At 49.6% G+C, this 12,827-nt stretch overlaps 1 protein-coding gene across 1 annotated transcript in view; it reads right to left on the bottom strand.

Moving 5' to 3' along the window:
- Positions 1 to 378: 378 nt before the first annotated feature.
- The window catches only part of CD9 (CD9 molecule), a 33,818-nt gene continuing 21,369 nt past the window's right edge, over positions 379 to 12,827 (bottom strand). The window contains exons 3-8 of the mRNA XM_042945595.1: positions 5,690 to 5,787; positions 4,891 to 4,965; positions 3,242 to 3,340; positions 3,003 to 3,092; positions 2,260 to 2,343; positions 379 to 930 (exon numbers count right to left, since the gene is read on the bottom strand). Of these exons, the coding sequence (XP_042801529.1) occupies positions 865 to 930; positions 2,260 to 2,343; positions 3,003 to 3,092; positions 3,242 to 3,340; positions 4,891 to 4,965; positions 5,690 to 5,787 (512 nt within the window). The 3' untranslated portion in view covers positions 379 to 864. The remainder of the gene's footprint in view (positions 931 to 2,259; positions 2,344 to 3,002; positions 3,093 to 3,241; positions 3,341 to 4,890; positions 4,966 to 5,689; positions 5,788 to 12,827) is intronic.

The raw sequence follows: 12,827 nt of genomic DNA, 5'->3' as shown, positions 1-12,827 counted from the left end.
CTACTGTGCACTAGACAATAGGTTCTAGGTGCTTGGGGCACAGCAGTGAATAAAACAAAGTCCCTCCCATCAGGGAGTCACGTTTACTGTTGCCCCCCCAAGATACAACCTAATGCTACAAGGAGGAGTCGTGGGCTAGGTTCTGGTGTGGACTCCACACCAGGTGCTCCAATCAGAGCTAAATAAATGTTAATAATTGTGTGATCTTGGATCAAAATCCCTTCATCTCTCACTTTCTTCATTAGTCACGTAGGGAGACCAACCTCCCAACCTATTTCTCATATAAATGCAGTTAGACCAAACAGCAGTTGAAAGACATGTGAAAAATAAATAGCTGTAAAAAAATAAAGGAAGCAAAAACCAAAAACGAGTCGAGGATATTGTCATCATCATTTATTATGTATCAAATTGTCTTCAACATAAGTTACAACCTGATTAAGTTTGATAGACATTTTTTTATCTATTTAAAGACAAAAAAAATTCTCTTTATGTACAATATCTTTTGTCTAGAGTCTAGCAAATATAGTACCTTTCATTGCAGGATTTCTGCTTAACATAATAAGCAAAAACAAACAACCAAAAAAATGTAAACCAAAGCAAACCAAATCCCCAAATCTCTCAACTACAAATACCAATATTGAATAAAGCATTAAAAACACAAACATGGAATAACTTTTGTTTAGCAATGCGGAATGAATACTAACATTAGTGGCAAAAAAATAAAAAAAAAACAAAAACAGTACAACACCAAAAAAAAAACCCAAACAAACTCCCCGCCCCCCAAAACACAATAAAACAAAACCCCAGGAAAATAAGCAACAATTTTTAGGGGTGGGCTTTCCTGCTCAGGGGTACAAGCTGACTCTAGACCATCTCTCGGCTCCTGCGGATAGCACAGCACAGGATCATACTGAAGATCATGCCAAATATCTAGAAGACAGAAAGGAACATGAGGAACAGGGTGGCGTGGCTCAGGGAAGGTTGAGGGACAGGAAAGACGGGAGTCATTCGGGCCAAGACAAACGAGAAGAATGGTGACTGCATGGTCAGGCATGTACAGTGTGCCAAAGCAGGAGAGATGGAGGCTAGCTGGCTCTAATGGAGAGAGCCGCTGACTGGTGGGATTCTGAGGGTCTGCAGCCACTTGTCAATGTAAACTGCACAAGCAACTTCCCTGAAGAATTTCCAGAGTGTGACAAATAAGCTCAGAGCTAAATTTAGAATTAAAAAAAAAAAAAAAGTTTTATTTAGTTTTGAGAGAGTGTGAATGGGGGGGGGGTGGGGGACAGACCATTGGAAGAGGGCTCACTTGCTATCAGCAGGGGTTGATGAGGGGCTTGAACTTACAAACTGTGAGATCATGACCCGAGTTGAAGTCAGCCGCTCAGCCAACTGAGCCACCCAGGTGCCCCAATTCAGAGCTAAATTTAATGCTCAAATGCCAGACGTTCCGATAATCCACATAGGCTTGTACTTCCCATCTTTGTGAATGTCTGTTTTATATTCTATTTTAAAAGGTATTATTACGCCTTTTACTGAAAGCTGCCTCAAAGCCTTTCTTAGGTGTAAATAACCACTAAGAAAGGAAAGAATTCTCACTTTCTCGGGATAGTCTTACTGGGGCAGAGGAAGGCCCCTCTTGGGGAATGAGGGAGTAACCCCAGGGAACCTTGTTTGTACTTAATGGTTTCTAGGGCTGATTAGCAAGACAGTAGATTGTTTGAAGCCTGGAATCTTCCCTCTGGTTGTCCACCTTTGCATGCCTTTCAGACTATGGGTGTGATGTGTGTGTGTGAAGTAATTCCTGTCCATGTAACTTTCACTGAACTACTTTCTCTGGGAAAAGAAAAGCAGGCACATAACAAAAACAAGTCCTAAAGATTACCTCAGGATCACTAACAGGGCTGGGTGATCTACACCCTTGCTATTCAAAGCGTGGTTCATGGACCAGCAGGACCAGCATCACCTCACATTTGCCCCCTGAACCCTATGGGTTAGAAGAATGCATTCTGGAGACGCACAGAGCTCAAATCCCAGATGCTTCACTCACGAGCTCAGAGGCTTTGATCAACTCGACCTGTCCCTCCACTCCCTGGTCTGTAAAATGGGAATACTAACAGCTCGCATCTCATAAGTATGGTGAGGATTAAATTAGTTGATGAATGAATTGATTCATTAAAACAGTGCCTGGGCAGACTATGTGCTTCACAGATGTTAATCGCTGTGACATCATTCCCTCCCCACGTCCTCAATACTCACCATCACCACGGCAATCCCAATGCCCACTGCGCCGATGATGTGGAATTTGTTGTGAAAGACTTCTTTGATGGCCTCAGGGCAGGGCTTAGGGGGGCAAACCAAGACTCGGGTCACACACAATCCCTGCTCCAGGCACACCTCCCCCCTCCCACAGCACCTGTGTCACACCAGGACATTGGGGATCCGGGAGAAAGGGCCGAGGACAGGAGTGCTCAGGTGTCCTGTCTGGCAGATGGAAAGGAGAACCAAGAGATATGGAGGTGAGTCCTTAAAGTCTGGGTAAGAAATAAGGGAAGGAAGAAGGGGAAGCACCTGCTTTGGGGCCTATTTCTTATCAGGCCATCAGGCTACTTCCTATCATTCTGAAGTGTGGACACGAGCTCTAGCTTACAGTCGTGAGCTGTTTGTACGTCTAAGAAGCGGGAGTGCAGAATTCAGAGCACAGCTGGGGGAGGCGGGATAGAAGCCAGCAGCTGGCAGATCCAGGTGCCACTAGAACACTTTGCTGTTTCCCTGGTCTGGCCTTTGTTTTGCTGCCCTGGAGGAAACAGAGGCCCCAGGGAGGGGAAGAAAGACATGGCTGCCACGGGGCTCTTCCGCAGGTGGAAGGGGTAGTTCTGAAGCACTTAGATGCCTGTCTTCCCAGAACGAGAGGGCAAGGTTTCACTTCAACCCTTGTGGGATTTGTCCAGAGCAGCGGGGCCAGGGCGCAACAGTTTACCTTATTGGGTTTTTAAGTTTACCTTCACTGTGATGGATGACAGTATATCCTTTTGGGGGCAGATGTCGGAGATAAACTGTTCTACTCCACCAGCCAAACCACAGCAGTCCAGCTGCAGGGGGAAGCGCAGGGATGGGGCGAGAGAAACAAAAAAGGATGACTGGAATGGAGATGCACAGGCTGGTGCAACCAGTACCCCGTGTGCACGTGCGTTCTGAGGGAAGGTCAGCGAGGGTCGCGGTGTTGGCGCAGGTGACATACCGCATAGTGGATGGCTTTCAGGGTGTCCCGCTGGGGCTCGTCCTTGGATTTCAGCTTGTTGTAGGTGTCCTTGTAAAACTCCTGGACTTCCTGAATCACCTACGACGGGCGGACGAGAGCGGGGCAGATATGGATTTTTCAAGAACATATAAACGTCACCTGTTCCATCTTGTTCACACTCAGCCAACAAATTCTTGTGCTTGGAAAACGTCACTGAGCAGACTGAAGCCACCAGACTGGTCCTGCCTCTCCCAGCACCTCCGGCGCCCTTCTCGTCTCCTCCCACGTCCCTAGGAACCCAATCCGGTTTTCCCTTCTTCTCTTGCACCTTTGGCAGGTCCCTCCTGCCCCAGTTGGCAACTTCTCCTCTACTTGTGCACTGAATGGACTCTCCTCAATCTAAAGAACAATAATAATAATAAAAAAAATTCTACTCCTGACCGGGCTAGTTCCTCAGGCTTGCAGCTTTTCTTTTTCACTTAGAGGCTGTGTGACTTTTGGCAAGTTACTAAACCTCTCTGTACTTCAGTTTCTGCATATGTAGGATGGAGATTATAAGAGTCCGTGCCTCAGTGGTTATTGTGAGGACTTAAATGAGATGCTGCATGATAAGCCCTTAGCGCAGTGTCTGGCACAGAGTACTGGGTACCTCAGTACACCCTAGTTTAACAAACGCCTGTCCCTTGCCCCCCCGCCCCCAATCAATTAATTAACTGACCAACATCCAGAATTTCTCCAGCAGCTGTCGTGATCATCCCTTCCTCTTTCTTCAGTTGTAGCATTTATATCTGGATAATTAAATCTTTTTTTTTTTTTAAACAGGGTTCCTGCATCCAGTCTCTCGTCTCTTCTCTCTCTTGCTAAGCATGCCAAGACTGCCTTTCCTAATACACGGTTCTGATATGGCCCATCCTGGCCCACAACTCCTCCCTCAGTGGCTCCCCATCGGAACCCACATTCAGCTGTCTCTGCCGGAAAGTACTGGGTCTCCCACCAACTTTCCTCCTGAAATCCTTTCTCTCATCCAAGATTTAGGTGAGTGTCCCCTTCTCCATGAAGCCAGAAGAGATTTCCTGTTGGCATGCCGCCTTCTCAAACCCCATGGAACTTCTGGATATAAATGACTTCTAGGACACTTCTCCTAGTGCATATTTGCATATATGCATTCTCCAAATGCATATTTGGGTGGAAAGTGCGGGGACCACAGCTTGTGTATCACTGGACCCACACTGGGTCTGGCCAGCACTTGGCTCATGGTGGCACATATTCATAGACTAGGTGAAGGAGCAGGGGGCTCCAGCCCTCACAGAGGCTCGTTTTCCTAAGCCATCCTTCCAGAGGAGTCGGGGACAGGGCTGCTGAGGTGCGAGACACAGACACACACAGACCTGATGAGTATTTCTTGAATATCTGCTCCGTGCCAGCACCATTCAGGGAACTGGAACCTGTGGCTGGCACCACACCCACATCGCCTGCCCTGGGGGAGCTCACACTCTGCTGGGCATGTGGGAGCGTGGTGAAGTAGGAGCATGTTTGATGGCTGAAAGCTGACCAAAGTGGCCAGCTGAGACACCTGTCACTCTCATCATTCCCACCCCCGAATTCCCAAACCTGTATCACTCCTGAGAGATCTTATGGGAGACACCTACCTCATCTTTGTGGGAATAGCCCCAGATGGCCGCAGCTATTTCAATGGCAAATATCACCAAGAGGAAGCCAAAGAACTAGAAGGCAAAGAAGGGGTAAGATGAGGGGAAATCCCAGCCAGCCAACCACAAAGGGTATTCCGGAGGATAAGGAGGAATAACTCCCTGGGAGTTGGGCATCTGGGGGCGCAAATGAATAGCCTGGAAGGGATGGAAGAAATTTATGGAACTGTGAGCATTGAGCCAAGGCGAGGAGTGAAAGCAGTAGTAGGAAGAGATTCCCATTCAGGAGGAAAGAATGGGGCACAGCTGACCCCAGAATTGATATTCCTAAGGTGTTAATTAAGAGTCAGTGATAAGATATGATCGCTCACTCACAAAACCCACAGGGATTTGAGGAAATAAAGAAAGTGAATGCACTCTGGAATTTGAAGAAAATTGTTAACAAATTTTAAAATAAGAGAAGGCGAAGGTACCTGTGGATTCAGGGAAAAAAAGCAAACGTGGTCCTCGAAAAGGGGGAAAACAAAGTCCTGGCATTTAGTCGCCTAAAGGAAGTGATAAGACAGAGAGGCTCCAGAACAGAAGAGAAGCAAGGCATCACTACAGGGGAGGAGGGCAAGATGGCTACCTGGCTAGGAGGCTGGGGTGGGGCCTGGAATGGAGCAACACTGTGGGGGCTGAGGATAGCTCATGCCTTTAAGGTACCCTCTGGACCCCATCCCACCCCATCTGTTCTATGAGATCTTGGGGGCAGGGCCCTTGGGTCAGAGTGGCTGTGGGGAGCAGAACGGGTACTCACCAATCCCAGCATGCACTGGGACTCTTGCACGGCCCCACAGCAGCCCAGGAAACCCACCAGCATCATGAGGGCACCAGCTCCAATCAGAATATAAACTCCTGAGGACAGAAAGCAGAGGGCAAGGCATGGGGTCATTATTGTTGAGACCCAGACATGTGCTGCAATTCTTTTTTCCCCCTCTAAGAATCTGTGCTGCCCCCATCCTTAAAAACAGCCTCCTTGGGGCTCCTGGGTGGCTCAGTCAGTTAAGCATCCGACTTCGGCTCAGGTCATGATCTCACAGTTCCTGAGCTTGAGCCCCACATCGGGCTCTGTGCTGACAGCTCAGAGCCTGCGGCCTGCTTCAGATTCTGTGTCTCCCTCTCTCTCTGCCCCTTCCCCACTCATGTTCTGTCTCTGTCTCTTCTCAAAAATAAACATTAAAAAATAAAACAACAACAACAACAACAACAAAAAAAACCCAGCCTCTTCCACCTCTGCTTTTAAGTCTCCTCCCCACCAATCTCTTTTCTAGGACCCCGCCCCATTAAGCCCTCACCCCTCTCTTACCCTCACCTTCCTGGAAGGTGCTCATTACCTTCTATAACCAGGACAAAGATACCCATGGGAATCCCCAGGTTTGACTCAGGATGTGAACTGATCCAGTTTGTCAGCTGTTTCCAGCAAGATGAATCCGTTCACACTAACTAAAATAGACCCTCCAAACTAGGGCTAACTTCCTGGGACTCTGATGAGCCTTCTGCTGGCCTCTACCTGACAGAAAAGTCTGTCAGAGCAAGTTTTCCAAAGGAAAGGGGTTGTGTACACTTAGACATCCATGCTCAGGTGGACCAGCTCTGCCTCATTCCCAGAAGGGATGCCTCTCTGCCCTGCTTCCAGGTGGCGGTGAGGCATGTGCAGTTAGTAACACCCAGGGGCACAGGTTGGCAAAGGTAGGGGTACTTGCTCTAGTGCAAAGAACACAGCCCTGGTGTCAGAAGACCCTTGTTTTGATCTCAACATTGCTACTAACTGCTGTGTGATCATGGGGAAGATGCTCTCCCTCTCTGGGCCTCGGTTTCTTTATCATTAGAATGAGAGGTTGGTGGCTAGAACATTTCAAAACATCCCTCAGAGTGCACTAAAGAGATTTTACAGTTGCAATTCATTTACCCCAGGTGAAGGCTGAAAAGGATCCTCCTTTAAAGGGAGGGTGAGTGAGTGACCCTGTTTCTAAGTCGTCAGTTTGAGTAACTGATGGGGGGAGAGGGAGGCGGTGCGAAGGGAGTGACTTCTGCCTAGGCCCAACATGAAGCAAACCCCTGGGAGGGGAACACACTGGAGCCTGGCCTTCGTCATCCTATAACCCCCCAGGGAATGCCCAGACGGACCCATCTTGCAGTTATATTCTTGAAAAGCCGCAGCTGTCCTGAAGGGACCACCCCCTTTCCCAGCTCCCCAACATGCAGGCCCCATGGGGACACTGGCAGAGCAATCCCGTGTGCCTCCCTGTCTTGCAGGCATATTCTGTCCAACCTTGGGAAGGACTCCTGTCGCATGGTGAGAGCATGTCTGGGTGTGAAAGCCAGCTCTGTGACCCTGGGGAAGCTGCTTAATCTCTCTGTGCAATAATTTTCTATCTGCAAAACGGGGATGGTACTAATGCCTGCCTCAAGGATCGTTGTAAAGATTAAGTGATCTAACCCAAATGTGCACAACAAATGCTAGCTACTGTTAGTAATACGGAGGATGAATGACAATTATTAATAACCACAGTGATGAATTTTTACATACTCGCGGAACCCTCCCTATGAACTGGGACTAGGGAGACTTCCTTGAAGTGCAGGGCTGAAGCTGAGAGAGAGTGTCTGCGATGTTTCCACACAATACACAACAGGGTACTGCAGTGAGAACCTTGGCAGGTGTCACAGTGACCTCACTGTCCCACATCTGCACCCCCAGTCCCGGGGCCGAGGCTTTGCAGGCAACAAACCGTGCAGTCTGCCTGCAGCTGAGGTTCACGGGCAGCACCCAGCAGAGCACACACAAGGGAGCATTTGTGTCTCTGCCTTTTCCCCCCACATCTGTCGTGATGTCAGGTCACGTGGGTTTACTGGCAAACCCCTATGTTGTATGAATATGGGTATTGTTCCCATGCATGCCTGGCCCAGACTGGGCAAGGGGACAAATGCAGCCTGTCCTGGAGTCAAGTCCTATCCTCCTGGGCCGTTCGATACTGTGGGGCCACGGGTGCATTGCATGGGTGCCGTGGGAGGGGCGGCCTCCCTCAGCTTCGGGCTCTGCCATGGGGCCACCAGTGAGCTGCAGCAGTCAGTCCGATGGCCCTGGTTTCTCCCCATCTCACTGGGGCAAGACAACGAAGGATGAGGGTCACTCCTTTGAGCTCTGCGGCAGGGGCTGAATAAATAGGGCGTATTAAGAGATCAAAAGGATTTACAAGCACATGGAATAGAGTCAGTGGGAATGAACAGACAGACATGTTTTCTCTAAGTCCAGACCCCAGTTCATAAGCCGGGACAGCCCTGGCAGAAGTCAGGAGAGTTGGATAAGGAGCAGTAGGGAGCTACTAAAGGAAAAAGCTTTCCCATGCATGGGGGGGGGAAGAGAGAGAGAGAGAGAGAGAGAGAGAGAGAGAGAGAGAGGACATTCTCCTCCTAATGGGCTTCTTGGTTAATTATAAATATCCATTTCTTGGGCTCAGCAGATGAAGCTTGTAGGACAAAGGGTCTTGTTGGGTTTAAATCTTGCTCAGGTAGCTGCCAATCTGGGGTGTCTTGGCTTACGCTCTTCAGCTGGGGATAAAGACAAGCAACCCCCTGGTGGCTGTCCATGGGGATTTTAGCACCGGCCATCAAACTGGAGCGGCCATCAAACTGGAGCGGGGGCTCATCTGCAAGCCACACCTCCCCCCCCCCCCCCCCCCCCCGCCGGAAGCCACAGAACCACTGGAAGGCTTGGTGGCCTCTTACAGGGCCACGCAGGGCTTCCCTTTGGAAAGGCTCCTCCTCGCCTGCATCCTGAGCTTGTTGGCAAAGGCCGGCAATGATAAATGACAATGTGTTCCCCTTTATAAAACAAGTGAATGTTAGCTTTCTGTCTGACTCATGGAAAAAGTTATTTGTCACGGAGCCTTCTCCAGGATTACTGTATTAATTTGCTTAAGGGCTGTTTATTCTTCCTTTTTCAGGCTGACAGTACAGGCCTAGCCAGAGAGAAAAAGCCTTTGGTGCAGCAGAAGCAAATGCCCGGGTGTCCTTTTATACACGAAACTGAGCATTCTTTTCCCCTATGTATCAGGACTCTGGGCTTCGGCGACAGAGTGACACATCAGCCTCTTGGCATCACCCCAAGCCCATCTCGCAACTTAGAACAGTTTATTGTCTCCAAAGACTCAGTCGGGGGTTCAAAGGAACCCTACGCAGCTCCCCACTGGCTCTCTCTCTCGGTCCTGCTTCCTTCCACCGATGGCGGTTCACACTAACAAGCCAAGCCCGGTAGGTAGTTCTCTGTCTCAGAGAGGTGTGGGGTGTGTAAGCTCTGCCAGTTTCAGGATGGGGAGAACCAGGCACAGGGCAACAAAACAAACTGCCCGAGGCCGCTAACTGCCCTAGCTCACAGAGGGCAAAAGCCATGTATTCTGGAAATTATCGGGTGCCTTGTCATAAAGAGAGGAATGACCCTGGGGAGGGGTGGCCATCTGTGGCCTCTGGCTGGAGCCCCCAGATGTCCTCATTTAGTGGTGATGGTTCTGGAAGGACACCAAGGAGTTAAGAAGGGCTGCTGGCCCCGGACCAAGAAAATGAAGTTCCCCAACACGTTTGCCGCCTGGGATTACAGATACTGCTGACGGGCTGAATCTCCCAGGGCCTGAATTGGAGAGAAGGCCCATATAAGGCTGTCAGCTGTTCTGGATTCACTACTGACTGTTCTGAATGTTGGAAAGTTTCATTTTTAACTTGCTTCTCTGCCTGGTTACGTGTTCTTTCTTTATTTTAGAAGCCGTTGCCCCCCTGGAGAAAAGACACCCCTGGGTCCTTCAGGTTTTCTGAAGGGCCAGTTGTGTGGTCAGGCTGGCCTGGGGGCTGCCCCGCAGATGGTTAGTGCCCCAGTGCCAGGTACGGTCACCCCACGATGCTGGGAATATCGGCAGGGGTGGAGCTGACACTCTGCTAAGAGGGGCCATGGGCCAATACAAAGGCTGGTGTCACAGCTCAAGGGGGAAGGGGACACACAGAATGAAGCCTCCTTGGCCCTTTGCCCATGGATGACGATGACTCAGTTTCCCAGAGCACTTGGTGAATTGCAAGGCCTAGCCAAACCCAGGCGGTCACTCGTCTGACTGATGTTCTAGTGTCACCTGAATTACCCTCCTTTGCTTGGGCTTCTGCAAGCAGAATACAATCACCAAAGTGGAGCCCTTTCCTAGGGAAGCAAAGCGTCAACAGTCCTCTGTTAGATCCGAGGGGGTGATGGCCACTGGCCTCCAACTAGAAATCCCTGAGTGTCTTTGGGACTGTGCCTTCAAGTCACCTTCCTGGTCACTTCAGGTAGGAACACTGGCCTCCTGCATCTTGTGAGATTCCCAGAGGCAGGCTGTGCCTCCTCCACCCGTGTGCTCATCACTCTTCTGCCACCCTGTGCACCTTCTCCACCCCATCTGTCATCGGCTGGCTAGGGCCACCAGCGTCGGTGACCTCTCTCTCCCAACTACAGTTTGGGTGCGGTCAAAGGCCAAGGTTCCCCCAACAGGGAACATCTAGTTGGTGGAGATCACTTCTATTCCCACATGGGGCATCCTCCCCACAATCTAGCATGGGTAATACAAGAAGCAGCTTTTGGGGGCACCTGGGTGGCTCAGTCAGTTAAGCCTCTGATATCAAGTCACGTTCATGAGTTTGAGCCCTGTGCTGGGCTCTGTGCTGACAGCTCAGAGCCTGGAGGCTGTTTTGGATTCTGTGTCTCCCTCTCTCTCTGCTCTTCCCCTGCTCATATTCTGTCTCTCAAAAATAAATAAACGTTAAAAAAAAGGGGGGGGGCACCTGGGTGGCTCAGTCAGTTAAACATCAGACTTCAGCTCAGGTCATGATCTCATGGTCCATGAGTTTGAGCCCCACATCGGGCTCTGTGCTGACAGCTCAGGGCCTGGAGCCTGCTTCAGATTCTGTGTCTCCCTCTCTCTCTGCCCCTCCCCTGCTCACACACACACACACTCTCTCTCAAAAATAAATAAAGATTAAAAAATAAATAAAAATAAAAATAAAAAATATTATTAAAAAAAAAAGCAGCAGCTTTGGTAGGCCTGGGTTCGAATCCCAGCCCTGCCTCTTAAGGGGTACGAGCTTGGGCAAGTTCTTTAACCTCTCTAGGCCTTGCTTTCTTCATTGAGAAGATGCTAATCATTCCACGTACCCTACGGAATTATGAGGATTAAATCACATAACAATATACATGAGAGTGTGAGCGACACATGAAGGAGGAGTTGTCTCCCTCCTAATATGTCCACTTGCCAGTGAGATTTTTGCTGCCCACATCTAAAAACACTTGGAATTAGTCAGAGTCCTAGAGACCAAAAGATAGAACCAGGGCTGTGGGGCCACTGGGAGAGGTGGGGCCACTGGGAAAGGTGCAGCCAGGCACCCTGCACAGAACGGTGCAGACAGAGCAGGAGGCCAGGCTGTCCTGAGGACAACTGGTCCCAACAGGATGCCACTCGCTTCCACATGTGTGCAGATGTGCTCTCCCCTCTCCCCTAGAGGGTTCACAGCTCCCTGGTGCGGCGAGGGGGTGCTCCAGGTCCCCCCCTCAGCACAGTACCCTCGTGCTGCTCTCTCTCCACAGGGCCGCATTCCAGGCTCCCAGCCGCAGACCTGCAAAAATGCTGTTGCTAAAACAAGTCAGGGCACTATGGAAACCTGCTTCCTAAAACCTCGTGTGCGTGCGTGTGTGTGTATGTGTGTGTGTGTAGTTTTTTTGTTTTTGTTGTGTTTTTTTTTTCAAAAAACATACTTGTGCTTTACTTTCCTTCACTTTCTTTCTGGAAATAGGGACACACACCCTAAAAAACAACAGCAACAAGCAATACAAGCAGGGAAACATCCAGAGGGCCTGGGTGCGTGTGGCTAAGCAGGCTGGGCAGGCCCGGCCCAGGTGGCCTCTGGGAGGCGGGAAGCGGGTGCATGTGTCCGCCAGCCACCTTGTCCTTCCAGAAGGCCTGGGGAATAACTCTCTTCAGCCTGTGTTTTCCATCTTTTTTTAAAAATAACTCCTTTGGTGGGTGGGAAGGAAGTGACCAAACTTACACTTTGAGCCTGATGACATGACAGTGTAATCCTAAAAATAGGGGGCTCCTCCGTTTCTCGTAAATGAAGTGTTTCCTACCCCCAACACAGAAAGAAGGGCTACGGATTTTGTGTCGACTAGAAACTGGGGGCGAGCCTTGGTGGTGACCCAGCAGGTGAAAAGGACAGACTAATGGTAGAAAAGACAAAAGAATGCCCAGGAGCCATGTGTAACCTGCTAAGCCTATTTGTGTTTAAACTGGAAACTTTTGCCCTAAAGCAAAAGCACTTTAGAAAACACACAAATAGGGGCGCCTGGGTGGCTCAGTTGGTTAAGTGGCCAGCCGATTTTGGCTTAGGTCATGAGGTCATGATCTTGCTGTTCATGAGTTCGAGCCCTGCCAGCTCTTGTGCTGACAGCTCGGAGCCTGGAGCCTGTTTTGGATTCTATGTCTCCCTCTTCTCTCTGCTCCTCCCCCACTCATGCTCGGTCTCTGTCTTTGTCTCAAAAATTAACATTAAAAAATAAAACAAATAAAACCAAATACCCTGTGGCATTTACCAGCATTAAGGGTCTGACTCTCTTATTAATCCTGACTGTACTATGCAGGAGACAGGTGTTTTGGGTCTCAGAGCCCCTATCTGTACAGTGGGGAGGACTCACCCCTCCTACTCCTGGGACTCTGGATCCCCAGGACAAAGTTTTTTGAATTAAAGAAATGATCAAGCCTAAGGAGACGTGACATTAAGAGAGGGTTAGGGACAAGAACAGAGGTTCTTAAACCATCAAGAGTGGCAGTAACTTTGGCAAAGCCCATTTCCTATTGGTGGAATGGTCAGAATGCCAGACTTAGTCAGCA

Source organism: Panthera leo, chromosome B4, assembly GCF_018350215.1.
Source record: "Panthera leo isolate Ple1 chromosome B4, P.leo_Ple1_pat1.1, whole genome shotgun sequence".
Taxonomy (NCBI): domain Eukaryota; kingdom Metazoa; phylum Chordata; class Mammalia; order Carnivora; family Felidae; genus Panthera; species Panthera leo.
The sequence above is the reverse complement of the archived record's forward strand: the minus strand, read 5'-3'. Positions and strand labels throughout refer to the sequence as shown.